The following is a 26907-nucleotide window of genomic DNA, read 5'->3' as shown; positions in this document are numbered from 1 at the left end:
AGCCAATACTTTTCACTTAAAACTATCAAGACAAGGTCAGGCCTTCCTATTTAGAGTCTGACAGAACAGAATGTATACATCATCACCTACTTGGTTAGTAAAACCCTAAGCATGAAACAAATCAGCAATTTAATTAGCATACAAGAGAGCATGAATCTGGGGTGTTGAGTGACCAGATGAACATTTAATTAAAAGTTTAGTGCAAATTGTGATCACATGAAGAAATGCTGCATAGGTCAGCATTTGGAGCATTAAAAGCTTATTCACAGTAAAGTATAACATGTATGATAACTACAGTAATGGCAAGTACAGAAATCCTAATAAGGTAGGGAGATTATTCTCCAATTCAAAAGGTGTTTATTTTTACTTGAATAAAGTTTCTTTATACCAAAATTCTAATTTTTGCTAATAGGACAAAAAAAGGGACAAGTTGTGTCATTTTATTCCTTTAATAGGAAACCAAAATAAAACACAAAGAGGTGAAAAAACAATTGAGTGAAGCAAATTTTTGAGTAGTGAACCTTCAGAATGGGAACCCAGTGAAGACTGGATTATTTTCTCCCATATTCTATAAATAGAATTCTATTATAGAGACAAGTTACAATAATCTCGAATTGTTGCCATTGTCACAGCTGTAACTTGTGACTCATGTGTAAAGAACCATTATAAGCTGGACTCTAAGAGTGATCAATATAGCTTTCACCTCTGATAAACACTAGCCAGAATCTCTTCCATTACGGTTACCATCAAAGAGAGGTACAAGTAGGACAGAAATCAAACACAAATGATATACTACCTTTCCCTACATACAATGAATAGACTAGGGAACTATTCTTAATAATAAATAATTTATTAATTAGAACATATAAGTGAATACAGAAGACATTTAAAAGTAAAAATACAAAGGAATAATTTTATTCATGCAATACTTTCATAAAAGGTGAGTATAAACTCAGTCCATGCGTGTGTGAAGTGAAATGAGCTTGCTGGCTGGAGAGGGACAGGGTGCCAGAGGCTACTACCCAGTCAGGGTCACAGCTGTATTGGTCGATTGCTGGGTTCCTGTTGGCTTGGTCTGGATCATGTTATTTCTGGTGTTGGATTTCCTGTCCATGCTCTTGACCACGTCTTTCACCCACCTGGCTTGTGGATCAGCACAGACTTTTAGGCCACGTTTGGTAATAAAACTGTAATGCAAGGAAAACACAGACGAATTTAGCCACATTCTCAAAGCCTTGGGGTCAAGAGTTAAGATCAGAGCAGACTTGAAGAGATCTTGTGCAGAAATTACTGCAAGAAATAGTCTTTCAGAGCCATGAGATAAAAAATGGGCACCCGTCTTCTGTCATCTATTTTAACATAAAGGAGAAATATCTGCAAGTAGTATCCAGCCCCTTTGTTCACCACAATTCACAGGTTCCTTTTCTCATCCATGTCACCAAATGTTGTAACAAAAAGACATCTGAGGCCATCTAGTTCCATTATTACATACACTCTTTCTTTTCAAATTTAAAAGTACTCATCTTATATTTTTAATAAAAGTTGATATTTACGTTTTCATTTTTTAGAGTAAAGCTTGCAATTATGTGTTGGGAAGAGTTATTACTTCTAAAAATGAGATTCTGGTAGAAGAAGGGGACCATGCAGTTTGTGCATTGACTCATTTCGTTGAAATATGGCAACTGATAATCAAGGGACTCTGCCTAACTCAACCCTAAGAACCCCCAACTCCAGTGAGGCTTGCAGGGAAACCCTGACATGGGTCAGCCATCTTTAAACCCAGACCTCAGAGCTATGCACAGTATTCAACAGACTCTTCCACTAAGCTAAATAGAGGAGGACTTCTATTCTTTATTTGGCAGCCAAATTTTTGCAATAATCTCCATTCAGTTGGGCTGCATAAAGACGTGATTGACAAGGAAAAATAAAGAGCTTGTCAGTTAAGCTGAGCTGTTCCTCCATGTTGACCTACTTTTCCTGAGGAAGGCAGCACTTCTGTATACTCTACTTCCAAACCTCTAGATATCCACCCAGCCCAGCTTCTGTGGAGACAAACTCACATTACTGCTTTCAAGGAGCCTTCCTTGATGGTGTAGGTCTTGATTCTGTTAACTGGCAGTCGCTGGGTAGTGAGGCTCACACAGGTACTCTTATCTGAGACTTCACTCCCTACACCTGGTGAGAAAAAAAAAATACAATGAAAAATTAAGCTATTATCAAAATCATAGGAACAATCACCTGTTAAATTACTCTAAGAATGTTGTGAGAATATAAGACCATTTGCTTTTTGGGGGAAGAGATGACTGACAGGCATCCTGAATCTCTTGCCCATCATAGATTCTTAGTAAATATTTGACTAATTTAAAACCTCAATCAATAGAATTGTTTCAGGAATTTCATGCTGAGACAAAAACAAGATGTTTTCCCATCTCTATGTATATTTTCACTTAGACATTTGGGACGGCTAGTAAATGTCCCAGTGACACTCATTCATTCATTTATACAACAGTGCCTGTTGTGTCCCACATGTTTTATTAAGACAGACGTTTTGTCCCTGTTTTCATAGAGCATTTCTTCTAATGAGGGAGCCAGGCAACAGACAGGTAAACAGAAAAGATCATTTCAAATAGTGCAACATGTTACAGTACTATAAGTGAGATTACAGAGTAATGTGTGAAGAGTACTGTAGGCAAGGTAACATTCAGTGGGGGAAGGCTATCCTCCACAAGCTGCTGAAAGTACCTTCTGCCATTAACCAGTTCACCCAGTCCTTAGACCCCCAAACAGAGACAAAGCAAGAGACAAAGCAAGAGAAGAAGCAGATACTGTTGGCCCAGGCTGAGAAGAAAGCTGCTGGCAAAGGGGGTGTCCCCACTAGGAAATCACCTGTTCTTAGAGCAGGGGTTAACACCATCACCACCTTGCTGGAAAACAAGAAGGCTCAGCCGGTAGTGATTGCACCTGGTGTGGACCCCATCAAGCTGGTTATCTTTCTGCCTGTCCTGTGTCCTAAAAGGGGTCCCTTACTGCATTATCAAGGGGAAGTAAGGCAAGACTGGGACATCCAGTCCACAGGAAGCACACTGTCGCCTTCACACAGGTTAACCAGGAAAACAAAGGAGCTTTGGCTAAGCTGGTGGAAGCTATCAGGACCAATTACAATGATGGATATGATGAGATCTGCAATGTCCTGAGTCCAAAATCTGTGGCTTGCATTGCCAAGATGGAAATAGGAAAGGCTGAGGAACTTGCCACTAAACTGGGTTAAATGTACACTGTTGAGTTTTCTGTACATAAAAATTATTTTCTGTACATAAAAATAATAAACACTTCAAAAAAATTAATAAATGGTAAAAGGTAAGATATATGTACATGGAAGACAGCCTTAAAATATTCATCCCCAACAGTAATGGCCCAAGGGAATTAAACTATTGAGTTTAGAGAACATCTAACATTGCAAAAGGAAAAATAACTTGGGAGAATTAATACTGTTAAGGGTTGGGTAAAATCTAATCGAAGTTTCTAAGTGCTGATTTTCTCCTTAACTGTAGACACTGGTCTTTGCTTCCCAGAGAAATAGGCAGCTAAAAACATCTAAAGTAACCACTGATAATGATCAAGTTTGGTCTGTAGTGTTGCTAATATCAGAAGGCATTTTTTAAAGCATGGAACTAAACAAAGAGTGTTCACAGTGTGCTTTTCTTCGTCATTCCTTCTCCTCTCCTCCACTCTTAGTGCCAGTCTGCACATTCCTACCCTCTACCTTTGCCAATATATTTTTAATGCTGAATTGTTTCTGCAACCAATGAAAGAGGAAAAATCTGGGCTTTTTCTCTGTTTCTCTCATATTTAAGAAACAAGATTTCTCTCTGTGAAGTATCTGAAATGGACTCCCAAGACTCAGGGAATCCTGTTATACTTGAAACCATAAAGCCTTTTCCTTATTCTCAGCAATGTTTGTGTGTCTGTGTTATTCTTTAAAATATCACCTTCACTCAGGTTGCAGAGTTGAATCAAAGCAGAGACTGTTTGCCTCATTTTTGTAAGTAAGAAGCTAAGCACCAGTGGGACTTATAGAGCTCCTTCAGCTAGAAAACTTGGGAATTTGAGACCAGTGTCTGCAGTTCTTCTCAGCCTCTAACAGACCTCCTTTCCCCTACTCCAGATCTGAATCTCCCTCAGATGGTATGCCCATTGTCTCAGCAAAATGCCAGCCAGGTAGCAACATGTGGCCTAATGTAGTAATCAAACTTTTTTGTTTCATCAATATTTTTTTGTTTTGTACACAATTTCAAGGACTTCCAGACAGCAACCTTTATTCATGGAACCCCTTCGGGACCCATTATTAAGTTATGATATCATAGTCTAAGTAATAAGTCTACCAATTAGAACACAAATAAGTAGACAAATTCACTCCAGTCATAGGAAAAAGTAATCCTTCAAGAAATATCTACTGAATGCTCAGGTAAGGGCTCAGTATAGCTGAATCTTACCTGGATGTGTCTTGCAGGTTTATTGAACTGTGTGTAAGTTGCTGACCTATTTGTTAGTAGTTATTATTGTATAGTCTCTTACAAATAGAGAAAATTTCTCATAAATAGTAATATTTATGGCATTACTAACAGAGTCCCCCACGTACTTGAAGGTAATATTGATTTTCTGGACATGAAGGTCTGAACTTCCAGTCATTTGGGGCTTGGTTTTGTATTGAAAACATTGATTTGCTCCAGAGCATATATCCTCTGATGCATCCCCACATTGTAACTGAACGCTCAAAGATTTTGATAATTTATCAAACAATATATCAAATGGGCAAAAGCTACAAATGCATTTATAACCATCACCTCTAATCCATAGCTAACATTGATCAAAAAATTACTGTTTGCAAGGAAATCTGATGTTATTAAATAAATAAACCATAATATTTATTTAATCTTAATCTCAGGTGATCATGTCTGTTATCCTATTCAGTTTATACATAAATAAGCATAGGCCCTGAGTGGTTAAGAAATGTGCCCAAAATCACCCAATTAGGAAAAGTAGGAGCCCAGATACTAACCAAATTCTCCCTGTTCTGGGAGTTTATGAAGCCCCCTACAGTCAAAATCATCATTCCTTTTTTGCACATGGGAAGTTTAAGGCTCGCCTGAGGAAAGCAGTTTACTCCAGTTAAAACCTGAGTCAAACCCAAAATGTGTGCCCACCTGCCTTGCCTCCCTGTTCTTTATCTCACAGACAGCTTCTTGACTTACCTTCCACAATGTATGCAGTGAGACAGCAGATGCCAAGGAGGGCCAGGGTGAGAAGTCTCATGGCTGAGGTCCTGCTGAGCTGTGCAGGGAGAGAGTGAGGATCAGGCTCTTTGAGGACCTCTTTTATGCCTCCAATGGTCAGCGCACTTCCTGTGGTGAGAGGGGGCTTTTGAGGTGGGTGTGGGATCATGGAAAGTCTTTGCAATACTGATGCTTTTTATTTTCTTTAAAAAAAGAAAAAAAAAGTCCCTTTTCCCTGTTCATACTAACCTAACGCCTTGTGGCCTTTAACCCTTTGTCTGTGGTTAATGTGTCAATGAAACCAAATGTATGCATAGAAGAAAATGTGGTTGTGTTGTCTCCTGCCACCAGCCTGAATTCAGATCTTCCGCTGTAGACATGCCTGAAGGCTGTTCACTGCCATGGTCCAGCGCGGAAACTGTAAAGGAAATGAGGTGGAGTGGTCACTGTGTTCCATCCCACCTCATGTGACATCCAGTGTGACATGAGGCTTCCACAGCCATGGATCATGAGTCCCTGGTGCCAGCCTTTGACTCTCTCAGGAGGGGAAGAGAGGCTGCTGCCACACTGAGCTTTGCGATCCTTTGCTTTCTTTTCTGTCATTTTTCTCCTCCACCTTCATTCAAGTTGCCCTCCTTTCTTCATCCCAATCTCCCCAGGTACCTAAGAAAGAATAACTGTTTAAGCATGTCTATATGCATATGTTTGCTTTATTACAACTTGACATACACTTTTATAGAAGCTTTGAAAAGTTGTGCTGTACCAACTTATTTCAAATAAAAAGGAAATAAAATGATCTATAATCTTACCATCTGACAGTTTCCATTTTTAATATTTTTCCAGTGAATCTGTATTGGCATACATGTGTTCTCATAATTGTAGTCACTTTAAATGCTGTTTTAACACCAATTTAAATATCTTCCTGTTTTTTTAGCCTTCATATTTCAACTTCAAGTAAATATACACACATACATATTAAACCATTTTCTTGTAACTTATTATAAAGATCAGAACTGTAAGATCAGTTTCATTAATATATACTGAATTACTTCCCTTTAATAACCAGAGGTAGGATTACTGGGTAAAATGATATGATCATTTTTATAGCTCTTATTATATATTGCCATATAATCTCCCCAGATGTAATTTTAATTTGCAATGCTCCCAGTAGAATTTAAATATACTGATTCCACTGGAACTTTTCTGCCACTGAGTTTGTTGTATGGTGGTTGCTCTTTATTTTACATAGATACCTATAAAATGTATTTATTAAATATATGTGTAGTTAAAGGTTTTGCATTTGCTATTAGGAATATGAAAATAAATTCCTATGTTTTCATAAAAATTATAGGTTAACCTCTAAGAGACTTTCCACTAATCACGTTTGATTTTTCACCCAGACTTCATTCTAAACTTCCAATTGGCTCTTTAATGATCTCTACCTTACTACACAATCACTCCTTGAACACTGGACACATCTTCTTTTCAAACTGCTTCTCCTCCTATTAGTCCTTAGCATAGAGCAATGTGTTCTCTTCCATCTAATTTCCAAATACTGATATATAGGGAGCATCTTAGACTCATTGCTATCTACCCACGTGTCATTCATTCTCAACCAAACTGGACTAAGTATACCTTTTGAGTAGTTCTTTGACATGTCTCCTCCTTTCTTCCCACACTGCTCAAATGTTAGGCCAATTGCAGTGGACTAAGTGGTTTCCCAGTCTAGGGCCTCCTCTCAGTCTGTTCTCTGCAGCTTTGCCAGAGTGATCTAATCTAATCATGCCATTTCCCTACTGAGAACCTCTTTGCCAACTTCCATTGCCTACAGGATTAATTGCAAATCTTTCATTGTCATATATAAGAATGCTCAAGATCTCGTACTGCTTTTCCTTTCAGTACTGCTTTTCCTTCCACCATTCACTCACACACTCCCAAACCTTAACAAATACATACATGTGCAGCCAACCCAATGGGCCAGCCTCTTTTATAAATATTTTCTCATATTTTCATAATCTCATATTTTATTTTCATAAAAGAGGCCAGCCTCTTTTATGCTCCTCACATGTTTCTTTTAACTGGAATACCCATGACAGCTCCCTACATAGTTACTTGTAAACTTCTCCTCTCTGTATAAACTTTCCTGAATTTTTTTGATAAAATTAAGTTATGCCACCCCTTTATGCTCTCTTAGAACTTTGTTCTGTTCTCTAGGCTATTCTGCAGCTAATCTCATTATGTTCTACTCAATTACATTACTGCATCACCCACTAGATGGCAGGCTCTTTGAGAGTAGAAGATTCCTTTGTTATCTCTGGATCACTGGTACTTGCAGAAAGCCTGGTATGTAATAATTGCTCAACAATTAGTTTTTTAATAAATGAATTATTTTTTAAATGCCAAAATTACAATGATTGTGCATTAAGTGAAAGATGATCATCTAAAAACATAAAGCCATGTTTCATGACATTGGTCTAAGCAAATAAAGGAAACAAAGGCAAAAACAGACAAACAGAATTACATCCAACTAAAAAGCTTCTGCACAGCAAAGGAAATAATCGATAGCGGTAGAAGACAACTTATGAAATGGGAGAAAATATTTACAAACTATACATCTGATAAGGAATTAATATGTAAAATATATAAAGAACTCAAGCAACTCATTAGCAAGTAAACAATACAATTTAAAAATTGGCAAAAGACTTGAATAGACATTTCTCAAAATAAAACATGCAAATAGCAATCAGGTATATGAAAAAATGTCCAACATCATTAATCATCAGGGAAATGTAAATTTTTTAAAAAAACATAATGAGATATCATCCTACACCTGTTAGAATGGCTGTGATCGAAAAGACAAATGATAACAAGTGTTGGCAGGGATATGGAGAAGAGGGAACTATTGTACACTGTTGGCAGGAATGTAAATTAGTATAGACAGTATAGAAAACAGTAGAGGTTCCTCAAGAAATTCCAAATAGAACTACCATATGATCCAGCAGTCACACTGCTGGGTATACATCCAAAAGAAATGAAATCACTGTATCAAAGAGATATGTGCACTCCCATGTTTATTGCAACATTATTCATAATAGCCAAGATATCAAATCCACCTAAATAGATAAAGAAAATGTGGTACATACACACAATGGAGTACTAGTCAGCCAAAAGAAAAGGGGGGGAAATCCTATCATTTGCCAAAACATGGGTGAACCTGGAAGGCATTATTTTAAGTGAAATAAGCCAGGCACAGAAAGACAGATACTGCATGATCCCACTCATATGTGTAATCTAAACAAGTTGATTCCATAGAAATACAAAGTAGAATGGTGGTTACCAGGCGCTGGGGCAGTTGAGAAGAGTCGGGTGGGGTTGGGGAGATGTCAGTCAAAGAATACAAAATTTTAGTTAGATAGAAGGAATAATTTCAAGAGATCTATTATACAACGTGGTGACTGTAATTAAAAATATACTGTATTCTTGAAAAATGCTGAGAGTTAATGTATTCTCACAAAAAAATGATAGCTATGTGAGGTAATACATACATTGATTAGCTAGGTTTCGTCATTCCGCAATGTACATACACTTTAAAACATCATCTTTTACACATAAATGTATACAATTTTATCTGTCAGTTTTTTAAAATAAAATAAATAATGAAAAGAAGTAAAAAATAAAGGTGTGAACTCAGGAGATTGTGCATGAGGCTTTCTCATGTTTTCAATCAAATCGACAATTTTACTAGTGGCCGAATTTTTGTTTAGCATATTGGCATGGAATTTGTTAAACTCTCAGAATGAATTGTTCACTTTCAGTTTGTCAAAGCATGCACTAGAATCTCATTTGGGGAAGAATTAAATAACAGACAAGAAAGTAGAAACCTAGTGCAAAGTGGGCATGTCCTGCTAATGGGTGTACATTGGTTGACAATAATCAGTTGAGGCATGCTTGCCATAACAAATATTTTTTATCCTTGACTCTTCTCTTTCTCATAGATGTTACACCCAATCAGCAAATACTGCAGGCTCTCTAGCTTCAAAATAGAACCTAAATACTTCTCGCTACCCCCAAAGCACACTATGCCAGGTCGCCCTCACCTCTCACTTGGATTAGTGGAGTCATGCAATAGCCTCCTAACTGTTCTTCCTGCTTCCACCTTGCCTCTTCCACCTTTGCCTCAAGTGACCACATCTACCAAGGTGACCATTAGAAAACGTAGTTTCTCTCCTCAAAATCCTTTGATGACTCTCCATTCTTATGAGTTCAATTCAAAGTCTTTGCAAGGGCTTACAAGTGCCTATGCCCTGTCCTCTTCTCTCCCATTCACTCCCTGACATCCTCCTCTGCTGTTCTCCACCCCTCTTACATCACTGTAGCCATGTGACCACCTTGTTTTTTCTCAGATATGTCAATTTTGCTCCTGAATTCAAGCCTTTGCATTTACTGTTTCCTCTGCCTGATACTCTCTTCCCTCAAGATGTAAGCATGACTGATACCCTCACCTCCTTCAATTCTTTGCTCAAATGCTGCTCATTGTGGCTTTTCCTGATCACCCAATTTAAAACTTTGTACACATGCCCATTCTGGTATCATTTAATCTATTTTTGCCATTATATTCTCATTCAGAACTCCCAACACCTTCAAATATAACAACAATTTACTTGCTGATTTTTTGTCTGTCTTTTCCCAGGAATTCTTTATCTTTTTCACTGCTGTTTCTTCAGAGTCCTGTAGAATGTCTGGCATAAAGGAGCTGCTCAATTTCTATATCCAGAATAAATGGAAGTGTATGTGGTGTGTAAGTGCAAGAGTGTGTAAGCAAGCGTATGCATGCGCAGACATCAACATTTATACCTAAAAACTCTAGTGCTCTGGAATATCGACACTGTTCATGCATGTGTGACCTCACAGTGGAATGGGAAAATCCATTTTTGAAGGAAAGCATTCATTGTTGAGGGAAGAAGACAGAAGCGTGAAGGGTACAAGTAAAGGAAACTCAATGTTTTCTCTTTCTTATGACTTTCTGGTCTGAATATCTTAATTCAGCTGAAAAGTTATTTTGTATTTCATTGTACGTAATATGCAATCCATATAAAGATTTCTTCTTCTATAAAACATGTTTGTGTAATTTTCCAATTTCTCTATTAGGCAATTTGTCTTTTTCTTATTGGTATGTAAGGAATCTTTATGTATTCATCTTACTAATTATTTGTCATAGGTGTTGCAATATTTTCTCAATTTATAGTATGTCTTTCACTACATTTATGATGTATTGGATGAACAAAAATATATAGTTTTAACACAGTTTAATTTATCACTTTTTTATGTTATGGTTAATGCTTTTTGTGCCTTAATAAATTCTTCTTTTCTGTAAAGTCAGAAAGAGATTTACCTCTATTTTCTACTAAAAATTTTAAAGTCTTGCATTTGACATTTAAATTTTCAATTTTTCTGGTGTTCATTTCTGTATGGACTATGAGAAAGAGATCCAAAGGTTTTTTTTTTTTCTTTATAGATCCAACATTTCTAGCTCCGGTTTTTGGATAGTTCTACCTTTGCCTACACTACTTTTCATATATGAAGCCCCAACATATATATGCATCCATTTCAGAGTCTCTATTCTGCTCCACTGGTCCATCTGTCCATCCTTCACTAGCACCATTCTACCTTCATTACCTAAGTAATTACTTATAACTTAAGTCTAGTTTTTAGTAAGGCAAGTCCTCTTCTTCTGTTTCTTCAGAAGTATCTTGCCTTAAGCTCACTAGTAATTATTCAAACAAAAGTCAAGACTGCAGTGTGACCCCACGTTCTTCCCATTCAAAATGGTCAAAATTGAGAACTCTGATAGTAGTCCTTTGCAAGGATGGGAAGCAGCATATATTACTCGTGGCTTTGGAAATTGGTATAACACTTTGAAAAGCAGTTTGGCATTGTCATGTAAAGCTGAGCATTTGCATACCATGAAGATCCAGGAATCCTGCTCCTAGATATGTACTTACAGAATTTCAAAGGAAAGGAGCATTAAACGTAAATTACTTGGAATGTTCAAGTGCCGAAGTTGAAGGTAGGTTAATGGTGGCATATTATACAAAGTAATTAACTGAGTAGAAGAAGGTTACCTGTAGACTAATGAAGATGATGTATAATTGTGCCATTCAGATTAGAATAACAAAACAATCAGTGTAGATATTCCTAATCAGTCGTCTGTCTTGAATACTCTCCTCCAGAAAGTGACACAGGAATTTAGGCTGCTTCCACCTCTGAATAATACCATCTCCTAAAGCCTGGGAGTCCTTTTCTTCCAGCTTCAGGATGAAGAATGAGAGAGCATGGCACACCTCCTCTTATCTAGAAGTAATATGTATTCTTTGGTCTCACATGATGGGTGAGAACCAGTTAGCTGGTCCTTCTAGAAGCAAGGACAGAGTGGGAGAATAGAGAATGGAGTTCCATCTGGGAAATGTAATCTGAATCAGTACCTGAAACAAAGAGCAGATGAGGTCTAGCACGACCTGTCATAGCAATACGATTATGATTAATCTGATGGTGCACTTCACGTTCAAGTTTCTAAAGGATAAAAATAAAGCAAGATTACTGTGATTATTATTTTCTTGGAAACGTGCCTGCAGTACATCTCTTAAATTGTACATCTTTTTTCCCTAAATTAAAATAGTGTTCTTGTATTTTCTCTTAGAAAAACGGTATGGTTACTGTAAAGAAAATCTAGACACTACAGAAAAAGTTTTTAAGAAAGTACAATTCACACAAAGTCCACTACCCAGAGAAAACCACTTAACCATAATAGATGGACCTTCTTCCAAACAGCTCTCTAGGTAAATGTGCCTATGTATATCATTTCACAGTCTTTCTACAGCATTCAGTGGCTGGAGATTTATTGTACATTTGCAATGTGTGAAGCTTTGTACTAAGTACAAAAGGGCATTAACCCACTTATTTAATCCTTAAAGCAATATAATGAAATAAGTAGAATTATTCTCTACATTTTATAGATGAGAAAATTGAAACTTAAAGAGCTTAAGAAATTCACTAAAAATCGCAAAGTTTGGTGATGATAAAGATTCAAACCCCGGTCTACCAGATTCCAAGCCCAAGCTACTACACAGTGCCCTATACTGTCAGATATTTTGATCCACCACTAATACCATCTTGATGGGTCCTTAAATTATTTCCCTTTTTTTCCAACCATGGACTACACAGCAATAAGAATATACATTTCTTTGAACTTTGTATGCTTGCCTATACATCTCTTTAGCATAAGCTCCCTCCAGGAAGCTTGCTGAAGACAGTCTCTTACTTTCATACTGACTGCTTTCTTTAAAAGACATACAAAGGTTAAATGTATGAAAATGAAGCTGGCTGGAAGATTGATGCCATATCAGATAGCTCTCCATTGCTTGTCCACTGATCTACAAAGCCATAATTGTAATTTGAAAGTCAATTTATGGGTACTGATGTATAATAAATGAAACTATGTCTGATAGTAAAGTCAAAATAGAACCTAATTTACACGCCCATCAATAAGGCATGAAAGCATCTATTTTCCCAAAGTTTTACCAATACTGGGTTCTACCAATTATTTTACCCATTGCAAACTTATAGATGATAGGTTATTGGTTCTATCTCATTATTCACTGCTTTTACTGGTTGATAATCAAACAGTAAAGTTAATGATCTTTTATGAATTGCCTTTCATAATGCTTTCTATTTTCTTTAGAATGTCCCTTTCTTTTTCTCTTTGTGAGAGTGCTTTGATCACAACTGTTTTCCCAACTAAAACAATGCTAGTAATGCATAAAAAGTAAAGATCGTAGGTACATATATGTTTACTCAATTTTGGCTTTTAACAGGAACTATATATGCTTGTTGCAAAAGTAAACAGTGTTATAACAGAAAACTGCAGCTTTAGAAAGATAGATAAAATATTTCAGTTTTCTTACTTCTTGCCTGAGATCTAGAACAAGAGTTTCTGTAAGAGAAAAGTATCCTGTAGCTCTGACATTTTGGAAGGGACACTCATCAAATCACTAATGAGTAGAACACTACTTATTTCCTCAGAGCTCTTCTATTATGTCACCCTTACTTATTAAGTAGATGACTTATCACAAAGAAATACCACTGAAAAGGGAGGAAAAGAAGCTCCATGGCATGGCTACAAGGACAGGTTCTAGCATAAACTGGCTTTGAGGAGTCAGCCAATTATTTGGGCCTTTTGGTGACTCAGTCCTCCCATCTTTACATTGAGAATAATATTCATCAACCTCATGGAAAAATGTTGGAAACTGGTGATATTACATCTGCAAAATACTCAGTAGCAAGATAAAATACAGATTACAAGTCTAGTATGTAACCACGCTCTTTCTCTTTTGCCTTGTACCTGGGATCACAGAGTCTGTCAGACAGGAATGCAATTAAGGAAATGAAATTAAGGAAATTGGGTAGTTTGTGGATACATTTTTATCTTCAACTTCAGGTTAATTAAAAGGGAAAGAGAAGAGAGAGAGAGAGAGAGAGAAAGAGAGAGAATAGTATGTAATATAAATTGAGCCAGTGGCCTGAGCACACTCCCAGAGGTTTCTAAGCAGAGTTTAGTAGGTACTGCCAGTGGATGCTGTGAAGATAAGTGGAATTTCATACTTTGATTTTCAATTCGCCACCAAGATCCCTCCTGGCCTAAAGCAACACTACTAGCAGTATGATGTAATATCTGAAATCCTTCTATTAAAATCATTCACTCAAAGTCATTCATTCATTCATGCAGTGGACTATATATATTACATATATAATACCTATATAATATATATAATCCATATGTATTATATATATTACATATATAATACCTATATAATATATATAGTCCACTGCAACATAAGTGCTATAGTAGCTTGATCAATTATTTGAAATGAAATTTGACTGTGTAGGAGCCACAGGTGATTCTGGAATGAATAAGGCATAGACTCATCTCATTCTCAGACATTAATATTGGACTTTGATTAATGCATTGATGATAGACTGTCACTCTGTGAAACAGAGAAGGCACCTAAGGAAATGCACAGTGAAGCTCAGTTCTGAAGGAAGAACAGTGGGAGGGATGAATCTACCAGCATTTCCCAAAGTGTTTTATACCAAACATTTGTTCTGCCATCTGGGGAGAGGGGTCCATTTCTAATAAACTTGAGAAATTTGGGGCATTACTAATTCATAGAGCATATCACTATGTTAAAGCCTTTGAGAAATCATATAGTAAAATTTGGCTAACCCAACATTTCCCAACTATTTTTGACTATAGAACCATTTTTCATGGAACACTTTAACCAGCTGGAGACATATTTCACCCTATAGAGGGTGATACTAAAAGGTTCTTGTCTTGGGGGCGAGGTGTTAAACACTAGGGTCTTCCCCTAGTGTTTAGTAAGAGAGGCTGGAGAGATTTTGATGGTGAATTCAATACAGGGGGAGACAGAGAACTTGATACTAAACAGAAATCCAGTTGGATTATATGGTTTTTAGTGGAATTTCAAAGCCTGTGGAAAAATTTTGGCTCTGTGGTATTTTATTCATGATTACTATTCTGCTTTTGCTTATTTTCCGATACCAGGGAATGTGTAATTGTACCTCTTCTTTTTCTCATGGTTTAAAAAACTCATCTCACCCTGGTCTTACTCGATAACCACTTAAAACAATAACTAATGCTATTGACTCCAGAAATTGCTAATAATGAATGACCTTTTACATGATTTCTTTTTATTTTTACATGAGATACTATGCAAAGAGAATTAATAGTTTTCTCCAAAAAAAAAAAATCAAGACTTGTATAGAAAAACAATTAAATAGGTATTTTATTGCCATGGACTTCAAGTAATGATGGTTAAATCTGTAAAATTATATTTAATAACTTGAGTCACTGCATTTTTAAATTAGTGAATTCAAATGAAATATGCTAGATAGGTATTACTAGATGGTTGCAAAAGTAATTGCAGTTTTTGCCACTGGTAATTAATTCTAACGGCAAAAACTGCAATTACTTTTGCACCAACCTATATCTATATCTGACAAATATTATGTAAAATAACTTCATATTAATAGCACAACACAAGAATCAACACACTATAGCTGCCTTCTGTTTGAGTAAATAAAGTTTTATTAGAACATGGCAATGCCTATTTGTTTACATATTGGCTATGGTTGTTTGTACACTGCAACAGCAAAGTTGATTTGTTGCATGGTCATCAAAGCTTAAAATATTTGCCATCTGGCCCCTTACAGAAAATATTTGCTGACCTCTGGGTCAGATCCTGATTCATATTTATTAAAATGTTATGTTCAATGGGATATCAACCATGTAACGTAAGTAGAGATGAAAAAAGCCTAAAGTACACCAAAACATTAACAATGAAAAATTCCCCCAGGAAGTTACCGAGTTCATGGCCAAGATGGGAAAGTGAGAATATCTTCTCATATTTCATGCCCTTGTATCATTTATTAGCTATTTTATTTACTTATTTCTTTTTAGTGAAAGTATGTGGTATTAGCATGCAGTACTGTCTCATCAGGTGGGTTTAGAGTCTCCTTTGTTTTTTAATAAAAGATATACAGCCACCAAAAATCTCAAAAAAATTTCTAAAAATATCTGTGGTTATCAAAAGGTTAAAAACCACTGCCCTGCACTATACAGCATGTATTACTCAGGGCCAGTAACCCACAAGCCCAACAGAGGAAGTGTTGTGTGTTGACCACTACTCAGAAATTGCCTATAAATAGTTTTGGTTACATTGCTCATTGATAACAGATCAATGGTGAATCTAAACAGAACAGGTGATTGAGTCAAAGTAACCAACTCTCCAGGGAAGATTAGGTTGGGAAGAAAAAAGACACCAGTCTCTATGATGGCAAGCTAACCATTCTTTCAGGAAGCTAAAACTAGTAAGCAGAAGAGTATTTTTTCAGATGACTGCCATTTTTGCCATAAGATGTAACAGAAACAAAACCCTCTGTGGTACAGAATTCAAAGCATTTATGGATTTCCTAAGCTGGACATTGGCCAGACTCTATCTACCTACCAAAGATAGATGTACCAGCCAGAAACTGAAGTCCAACGTCAGTGGCCAAAAGCCATCCTAAGGATTCTTTCCTTGAGAAGCCACATACTATAGTGGGGACCATGAACTGTAAAACCATATTAGCCAGGATCTTTGTGGGCTTAAGTGATCCACCCGCCTCAGCCTCCCAAAGTGCTAGTATTACAGGCATGAGCCACCACATCCGGCCTATTTTATTATTATGAATAACAATGATCGATTTTTATGGAATCAGCCAGGTCTACGATTCTCTGCTCTCCCGTACTTGGCCTTCTCCCCACATCTGAAATATCAGGACAAAGAAGCATGCACATCACTGCACATGATTGATATCAAGCTGGAAGACATTTTCATCTTCCCAATGAAAAGATCAGTCACAAATACAAAACCTTTTGATGGTAGAATAAGAGGGCATGGAGTGCTATGCATTACCTAATTTTCAGATTAACTAAAATTATTTTTTATTTTAACCTTTATTGAAAAATTTCCAAATTTTTTTCTGGTAGAGCAGAATAGAAAAATAAATTCTTGATGACAGAGGCTTACTTAGTTTTAGTGCCTCAGCCAGTAATCTATTGCACAGAACCTAGAATTCTTAAAGTACAAGCATTACCTTATAGGGTATATGATATTGAATTGAATCTGAATGGAGCTTCAGAGTTGAGTCTGGAAGGAAATCATCAAGTATTGCCTTATCAGAAGTCTGCTTTCATTGCTTCGTATAAAATAGCAGCTCCTCCCCATTCCCATAGTTTCTTGCAACCTGCCTTATTGTAATTTATAGCTCTTATCATCACCACTTGACATTTTTATATCCTCTGTATTGTGGTTTTCCCCCTACAGAATATAATGTCAGTGAGAATTGAGACTCTATTGTATTACTGAACCCTCAGCGCTTATAAGGTAGGAATTCAAGAAATATTTATTGATTGAATAAATAAATATAAACTAATTGTCTTGTCATTTTCTTCTTTCCTCCAAGAACTAAAGCAGAAGCTCTGCTCAATTTAACTTGGAGCTAGCTACTTTATACTGATTATCCTAGTATGACAAATAATACAAGGAAAGAAGACCAAAATATATAGTGGCTAGAATAGACCTTAAAAATTGTGTAGTATTTTTATGAAGGGAAAACAAATTAGAGTGATGGGCAATGTCACAGAACAAACTTCTGTTCTGGCACATCCCTTAGCAAGACTCAGTGAGAGTCAGAAAAAAGGCCACTACAAACAAAAATAAAGTATGCCATATATCAGGGAGAAAGATTAATACATTTCTTTGCTTGCTTTTCCATCTATGCAAGACAGAGGTCATTCTGGAAACGGGTGAAGTGAAGGATTCATGTGGTGAATTCAGGCTTGCACCCAAGTCCTCACTCCATCCTCCTCAGTGCCTCCTTTTCTGCTGATCCTCTCTGTACCTCAGTGCATTTGGCCAGGACAGACCCTAAAGTCAGATGAATTATAACCCTCAATGCCACCTGATAAATCCGCACAATTCAATCACATCTACTTCCTGCTATTCTGTAAATGGCATTACTTGAGCAACTTTTTAAAAATTCAGAATGTTAACCGGCATCTTCCTTTAGAGAAATGTGTTGAATACCCACAATTTCATCATATGTTATTTTACTATCTTTAATGATAAGCCATAGATGTAAAGCTGTATTTATACCAACTTCTCTCTAATACCTGGAAAAATTTTATATTCTCCTCAGCTGCTTAAGCTTTTACAACTCACCTTTCCCTTCTCTTTATTTTCTGTGTGTGTGTGTGTGTGTGTGTGATCTTAATTGATTTTGTCTGTTTTATTGTGGTAACAACACTTAACATGAGACCTACCCTCTTAAATTTTGAAGTGCAAAATACAGTACTGTTAACTATATCTAGGCACAATGTTTTATGGCAGATCTCTAGAACTTACTCTTGTTACATACCTGATACTTCTTTTTAAACGTTTTTATTTCCATAAGTTTTGGAGGAACAGGTGGTATTTGGTTACATTAGTAAGTTCTTTGGTGGTTATTTGTGAGATTTTGGTGTGCCCATCACCCAAGCAGTATACACTGAACCCAATTTGTAGTCTTTTACACCTCACCCAACTCCCACCCTTCCCCTGAGGCCCCAAAGACCATTGTTTCATTTTTATGCCTTTGCATCCTCATGGCTTAGCTCCCATTTATGGTGAGAACATATGATGTTTGGTTTTCCATTCCTGCGTTAGTTCACTTGGAATAATAGTCTTCAGTTCCATACAGGTTGTTGCAAATGCCATTAATTCATTCCTTTTTATGGCTAAGTAGTATTCCATTGTACATATATATCACAATTTCTTTATCTACTTGTTGATTGATGAGCATTTGGGCTGGTTCCATATTCGTATAATGATTTCTTTTCCTCTGGGTAGATATCCAGTAGTGGAATTGCTGGATCAAACGGTAGTTCTACTTTTAGTTATTTAAGGAATCCCCACACTGTTTTCCATAGTGGTTGTACTAGTTTCATTCCCACTCAGCAGTATAGAAGTGTTCTCTTTTTACTACATCCATGCCAACATCTATTATTATTTGATTTTTTGATTAAGGCCATTCTTGCAGGAGTAAGGTGGTATCACACTGTTTTGATTTGCATTTCCCTGATTATTAGTGATGTTGAGCATTTTTCATATGTTTCTTGTCCGTTTGTACATCTTCTTTTGAGAATTGCCCCATCATGTCCTTAGCCCACTCTTTGATGACATTGTGTGTGTGTGTGTGTGTGTGTGTGTGTGTTTTTCTTGCTAATTCTTTTGAGTTCTTTGTAGATTCTAGATGTTGGTCCTTTGTTAGATGTATAGATTGTGAAGATTTTCTCCCACTCCATGGGTTGTCTGTTTACTCTGCTGTTTCTTTTGCTATGCAGAAGCTCTTTAGTTTAATTAAGTCCCACCAATATTATCATTGTTTTTTTGCATTTGCTTTTGGGTTCTTGGCCATGAAGTCTTTGCCTAAGCCAATGTCTAGAAGGATTTTTCTGATGCTATCTGCTAGAATTTTTACAATTTCAGGTCTTAGATTTAAGTCCTTGATACATCTTGAGTTGATTTTTGTATAAGGTGAGAGATGAGGATCCACCTTCATTCTCCTACATGTGGCTTGCCAATTATCCCAGCACCATTTGTTAAATAGGTGTCGTGATGATATGATTGTATACCTAGAAAACCCTAAAGACTCCTCCAAAAAGCTCCTAGAACTGAAAAATGAATTCAGCCGAGTTTCAGGATACAAAATTAATGTACACAAATCAGTAGCCCTGCTACACACCAACAGCGACCAAGCTGAGAATCAAATAAAAAACTCAACCCCTTTTACAATACCTGCAAAAATACAATAAAATACTTAAGAATATACCTAATCAAGATGAAAGACCTGTACAAGGAAAACTACAAAACACTGCTGAAAGAAATCATAGATGACACAAACAAATGGAAACACATCCCATGCTCATGGATGTGTAGAATCAATATTGTGAAAATGACCATACTGCCAAAAGCAATCTACAAATTCAATGCAATTTCCAGCAAAATACCACCATAATTTTTCACAGAACTAGAAAAAACAATCCTAAGATTCATATGGAATCGAAAAAGAGCCCACATAGCCAAAGCAAGACTAAACAGAAAGAACAAATCTGGAGGCATCACATTACCTGACTTCAAACTAGCCCATAGTCATCAAAACAACATGGTACTAGTAAAAAAAAAATAGGCACATAGACCAATGGAACAGAATACAGAACCCATAAATAAACCCAAATACTTACAGCCAACTGATCTTTGATTAAGCAAAAAAAAACATAGCTGACACTTTATACCTGTTGAACAATGACTCCTGTTTCCTCCTCTGCTAAGACCCTGGCAACCACCATTCTACTCTCTGTTTCCATGAGTTTGACCATTTTAGATGCTTCCTGTTGGTGGAGTAATGCAGCATTTGTCCTTCTGTGCCTGGCTTATTTTACTTAGCACAGTGTTCTATAAGTTCATCTATATTGCTGCTTATGTCAAGATTTTATTCTTTTTTAAGTCTGGATAATATTCTATTGTATGTAAATGCTACATTTTCTTTATTCATTCATCTATCAATGGACATTTAGGTTGTTCTCTACTTGCCTATTGTAAATAATGGTGCAATGAACATGGGAATCCAAGTAGCTCTTCAAAATCCTGATTTCAATTCTTTTGGATGCATACCCAAATGTGGGATTGCTGAATCATGTGGTATTTCTATTTTTAATTTAAATTTTTTAATTTTTAATTGTTTGAGGAATCTTGTATTGTTTTCCATAATAGTTACACAATTTTATATTTCATCCAAGAGTGCACAAGGGTTCCAATTTATTCACATCCTCGTCAGCACTTGTTATCTATTTTTTCTTGATCACAGGCATCCTAACAAGTGTGACATGATACCTCATTGTGGTTTTTATTTGAATTTCCTGACAGTTAATAATATTGATTGCCTTATTATGCATCTATTGGTAATTTGTATATCTCCCTTTGAGAAATGTCTGTTCAAGTCCTTTGCCCATTTTTAATAGCATTAGTTGGGATTTTTGATTTTTTGAATTTCTTTTAATTTTGCTATTTATAGGACTTTCTCTTCTCTTTATGATGATGATTATTTTTACTTTGGGTCTCAACCAGAGTCTATGGTGATGATGACAGTTGCCACAACTGCATTGACCTCTACTCTCTCAGAGCCTGCCCTTATTTATGTTCTTGTTCCTTCTCCTTTCTTTTTGTCTTTTATATTATTCCTGCTGCAGAAATTTCTTTAATCTTTCTATCTTTATTTCCTATTAGAATCACCAAGTCCATTAATGTCTGAGTTTATTGTAAAGGCCAAAGGTGAAATCATCCTTCAACTGATATAATTAGTTAATAATCCTAATATTTAACAAAATCTTTGAATGTTTCTCCAGCATCTGTGTTTTTTCAGAAACAGACAGCCAAAAGAATCTTGTTAAAGGCAACTGCCTTTGTATAACAGACAAGAAAGAAGTTTCATAAATACGTAAACTTTACTTACTTTGTGCTTAAAGTGTCGTAGGGGAAAACGCTAACTCTTTTAGTAAACAGTTCCTAGAAGTAAACATATCAAAAGCAGTTGGAAAAATTTATAGGTGTACTTAAGTCATTTCTACAAGAATCCCCACCTCCACCCCCAGAAAAAGTGAACATATAGAAATCAAAGACAGCAAATAGCAAAAGAGAGAAGACCTTAATTCCCTTCCAAAGGAAAAAAAAAAAAGTTAATTAATCATTACGCTTCTGTGCCTGTAATAGAATTAGTTATTGAAAAATATTAATGTAGGGCTTTTTTTTTCTCTTTCTACATTAGTGTCTATAGTGGACATTTGCCACAATAGTGACAGTCTGGCTTCCAATGTCTATGGAAGTTCCCATATGATAACCCTTTTCCTCAAAGTAGAATCCAGAACTCCATTTTCAACCTACCCTTGGCATATGATGTAGACTGAACCAATTAAACCACCTCTACAAGCTTGGATTTGGAAGAGATCAAAGAGAAAGAAGACTCCACATGGAATTCATTTTGGGGAAAAGCTATATGGTTGTTGACAAGAGTCATGGAGTTTGCTTCCTTGTTTGATTTTTAACTAGTAGACTTTACCTTTAAGAGCAGTTTAGGTCCACAGAAAAATTGAGCAAAAGTACAGAGATTTCCCATATACCCATCCATCTCATATACACTCATAGCCTTACCCACTATCAGCATCCCTTACCAGAGTGGTGCATTTTTTACAACTGATTAAATGACATTGACACATTATTGTAACTCAAAGCTGCTAGTTTACATTAGGGCTCACTCTTTGGGCTCTAGATTCTGTGGGTTTTGACAAATGTATAATGACATGTATTACCCTCTTAGTATTGATACAGAATGATTTCACTACCCTAAAAATCACCCGCACCTCACCTATTCCTCCTCCCTCTCTCCCAGCAAGCCTCCAGTAACTACTGATCTTTTCACTGCCTCCATAGTTTTGCCTATTCTAATTGCTTCTTTCACTTAGTAACATACCTTTAAGGTTCTTCCATGTTTTTTCATGGCTTGTTTCTTTTTGGCATTGAATAATATTCAGTTGTGTGAATATACCACAGTTTATATATTTACCTATTGAAGAACATCTTGGTTGCTTCCAAATTTTGGCAATTATGAACAAAGCTGCTATAAATGTATGTATGTAGGTTTTTGTGTGGACACAAGCTCTTCTGTGGACATAACTCTTTTGGGTAAATACCAAGGAACACAGTTTATGAATCATATGATAAGACCATGTTTAGCTTTATGAGAAACTGCCAGACTGTCTTCCAAAGTGGCTATACCATTTTATATCCCCACTAACAATGAATGAAAGTTCATGTCGCTGTACATCCTCATCGGCATTTAGTGTTGTCAGTGTTTTAGATGTCATTCATTCTAATAGGTGTGGAGTGGTGGTTATTTTAATTTGCAATTCCCTAATGAGGTATAATGTAGACCATCTTTTCATATGCTTATTTGTCATGTGTATGTCTTCTTTGGTTAGGTGTCTATTCAGATTTTTCGCCCTGGTTGTTTAATCAAGTTGTTTGTTTTCCTATTGCTGAGCTTTAAGAGTTCCTTCTATATTTGGGGTAACAAGTCCTTTTTAAGATATGTCTTTTGAAAATATTTCTCCCACTCTGTGGCTCATTTCTCATTCTCTTGACAGTGTCTTTCACAGAACAAAAATATTTAATTTTAATGAAGTCCAATGTATCAACTTTTTTTTCATGGATACAGTGAATTTGGTGTCACAGCTAAAGAACCATCTCCAAACCCAAACACATCTAGATTTTTTCCTATGTTATCTTCTAGGTGTTTAATAGTTTTGCATTTTACATTTAGGCCTTTGATGCATTTTGAGTTAATTTTTGTAAGAGGTGAAAGATCTGTTTCTGAATTTATTTTATATTGATGTCTAGTTGCTTCAGAACTATTTGTTGAAAAGACTGTTGAATTGCCTTTACTTCTTTGTCTAAGATCAGTTGGCCATATTTGTGTGGTTCAATTTCTGAGCTCTCTGTTTTGTTCCACCAATCTATTTGTCTGTTATTTCATCAATACCACAGTTTTGATTGCTGTAGTCACTGAGTTTTCAGAAGTCACCATAGCAGGGGTCCTAGTGAGTATGACCCATGCAATATCTAAAATTCAAGATTGTGCCTCTGGTGAGTGCTATGAGGATACACTTGTAGACAAAATATGATTTGAGAGTTATTCCTGATTAAAGCCTGTTTTGTTGTTTGCAGCTAAGAACTCAGACTGAAAGAATGATCTCTATAGACAACATAGATATGCTTCTGATAGGACGTTGCCAAATGTATTAAGTTCTTTATTACTCCTCTTGAAGCATTATGGAAATGAGAAAATAAATGGTAACTAAAGTCAACTGAGCTAGGTCTAAGTCTTGGCTTTGCCAGTGGCTAACTGTATGATGCTAGCAGTCAACCAGCTTTCCCAAATCTATATTCATTCTTCTGAAAATGGAGATAATTTCTGTCTCATTGGGTTATTTGGTAAAAGTAACTGATATTAATCAAAAGAATTTAACAGATTATAGTGGGTTCTCAATTAATGCTTTTTACTTTTGCTATCTGCTAAACATGGGTAGATCTTTTTATTCCAAAGTGCCTAAAAGACAAGGTAAGGCTCTCTATCTCATTGGATGTATCCACTTAGGAAAAATGGTAACAATAGGGAAAATAATTAAATATTTTCAGGCAACACAAGGACTTTAAGCATGAGTGAGCCAATTTTTGAATAGTAGCAGCCCTAAGACTTAAAAATAATAATTGTATAATAGTATCATATCCAAATAAAAGAAGAAATCAGTGTATCTTGTGGCCAAAGTGGATCCGTAGAAGTTGTATGTCTGAACTACATATTGTTGAAAGAATTTCTTTTATCTGTTTCAGTTACTTGGAGATAGTTTCACTGAGGAAGTGGTATTACTAGAAACAAAGACAATTATTGGTCTATTTATTTCTGTGAAAAAAAATAATTTTACTTTTTCCTCATGATATAAGCAATTTAATGATTATTAATTACATAAAAATATTTGAAAAACAGATCATCAAAAATTAAGTTGAAATCATCTATAATTCTACTGTACAGAAATCATTATTGCCAGCATTTCGGTATTTACCTTTCCAGAATACTTTCTATGCATTTACTTATAGATAGATAGATAGATGTCAAAAATGACAATGAACCATATACACTGTTACTTAGCCTATTTTCTTTTCACATGAAAACATGACCATATTCCAGGTCTGCAAATAGAACTATATCATTTTTAGTGGCCACAAAGAATTATCTTAAAAGCATGTAGCAAAATTTATTTTACTATTCATGTATTGATAAACACTTAGGTAATTTCCACAGTGGGAAGAAGGTATGAAAAAGACTACAGAGAATATCCTTTCCCATATATCTTTTTGCACTTGTCCAATCGTTTATTTAGACAAATTCCAAGAAGTACAACTTCTGGGTTAAATAAATGGTACCTACTAGTACCTACTAACAGCACTAACAGCACTGGTACTATTGCTGAAGCCTGGTGTATCCTCAGAGAACAGCAGGGATGCTGTAGACAGAGTATGTGGAAGACATATTATACTGCTGCTGGGCTTTTTTTGGTTGTTTGTTTGTTTTGTTTTTTACCAGTTTCTGTTCTCTCTCTCTCTCTCTCTCTCTCTCTCTCTCTCCCTCTCTCTCTGTCTTTCTCTCTCTCTCTCTCATTCTTTCTCTCTCTGTCTTTCTCTCTCTCTCTCTCTCTCTCATTCTTTCTCTCTCTCTCTCATATATGCACACATACACATACACACACACACAAACACACACACACACCCTACCCTTAATGCATGCTCATGCTGGTATGTACTGTGCTGAATGTTAGCTACATCACATTAAGGGAAGCCACAGTGAGTCTACGTGGTTTGTTGAAAGTAACCAAAACTGCAGTGAAATTTCATCACCAATGGTGATGCATACTTTCAAAACCATTAGTCCTTACACTCCGACCACCATCAGACATTCCTCAGAGGCTAATCTTACTCACATGTACCAAACTTTCTCCAGCCACTGCTTGTCCTCGGTAACATCAGTGATCAGGTAAACTAAAACTTGTCTTAGTTTATCTGCTCCCTCGCGTGTTTCCATAAGTTCTGATGCTAGGCTATGCAAGTGGAAGTTCAAAACATCTGTTCAGCTTAAAGATTTGCCTTTGAAAGGGGAAACTGGGAAAGATAAACAGGGAAAGAATTTAGGGATGCACCCTCATCTGGCATGCAGAAGATAAACATGGGGATTTAATGATTTGCTTTCACTATAAAGCCCTATACTTAAGCTCTTCAAAACTGTCGCAGGCTTAAAATATAAAAGAAAATATTTTTACCATTTTTACTGTTCATTGCCAATAATTGCTATGGAAAAGACCATGCACTTAGAATCACCTTGGGAAATTACGAAGACAGAATTTCCATTCCAAAGGTCCACGACGAAGGATTTTTTTCAGTATCCTGTAAAAGGCTATATTTTTTATTTGAACATAGACTAAAGTTTTATGACAAGAAAATTTCTACAGACAGGTTTATGCTTAAGGAGATAATATCCATGCACAATCACAGAACTCAAACATGATTGGATTATTCCTGATAGCTCAAAGCAATAGTTGAAAAAGCTGAAAGTGTTTGGACCAAGGCAAAGAGCACCCCAGGAAGGCAGACTGCTCTTCAACTACTGGAAAGTGATTACTTGTCATTTATATGCTCCACCAGATCAGTCTAGGATGAATGGGAGAAAATTACAGGGAAGAATGATCTACCAAACAGACTAATCTCCTTTAGTAACTTCTCACCTTAGGTGTTACATGGAAGCTAAGGGCTTGCAGGAGAGGCCATGATGTGCAGCCATTTACTCAAGCAGTTAAAATCAGGAACTCTATGAAAGTTGTAGAACCAGATATGCAGTTTCAGATGCCAGAACACTTAATGTAAACTCTTTTTAATTTAATGTGATTTTGTTTATGTGTGGAATATCTACCTCTAAGAGTAATCTGTTGTGGTTTAGAGCCCTGGCTCTGGAACCAAACTGCCATGTTCATATCCATTTGATCACTTAGTGTGTGACCTCCAGCAAGCTACTTAATGCATTTAACCTTTCTGTGCCTCAGTTTCCCTATATATATAAAATGGAAATAATAATAAACCAGATGAGACTGCTGCAAAAATCAAATTAGTTAGCACATGCAAAATACTTAGAAGAGTTCCTGGCATGTATTAAGCACTCAATATTTATTGGTTCATGTTATTAATATAGTGTTAATATTATGCAAAATCTTATGTATGTGACAATGAAAGTTCATAAAAGAATACTTCAGAGTAATGTTACTTGAGGAAAATTAGTAACTTAATTCAGTAAAGGGAGAACAACACAATTTCTTTTGCTT

At 36.2% G+C, this 26907-nt stretch overlaps 1 protein-coding gene across 6 annotated transcripts in view; it reads right to left on the bottom strand.

The window, feature by feature from the left end:
* Window positions 1-834: 834 nt before the first annotated feature.
* Window positions 835-26907, bottom strand: part of XCL1 (X-C motif chemokine ligand 1) — a 216947-nt gene continuing 190874 nt past the window's right edge. For 2 of the 6 annotated variants that reach the window (XM_065521779.2, XM_015445159.4), the window contains 4 exons: window positions 5523-5936; window positions 5253-5402; window positions 2061-2175; window positions 835-1187 (listed from right to left, as the gene is read on the bottom strand). In XM_065521779.2, coding sequence (XP_065377851.1) covers window positions 1019-1187; window positions 2061-2175; window positions 5253-5313 — 345 coding nt within the window. In that variant the 5' untranslated portion in view covers window positions 5314-5402; window positions 5523-5936 and the 3' untranslated portion in view covers window positions 835-1018. Of the gene's footprint in view, window positions 1188-2060; window positions 2176-5252; window positions 5403-5522; window positions 5937-11395; window positions 11699-26907 lie in introns of those variants that run through there. The other 4 variants (XM_065521806.2, XM_065521820.2, XM_074006704.1 and 1 more) reach the window with 3 other exon arrangements.

This window comes from Macaca fascicularis, chromosome 1, assembly GCF_037993035.2.
Source record: "Macaca fascicularis isolate 582-1 chromosome 1, T2T-MFA8v1.1".
Taxonomy (NCBI): domain Eukaryota; kingdom Metazoa; phylum Chordata; class Mammalia; order Primates; family Cercopithecidae; genus Macaca; species Macaca fascicularis.
The sequence above is the reverse complement of the archived record's forward strand: the minus strand, read 5'-3'. Positions and strand labels throughout refer to the sequence as shown.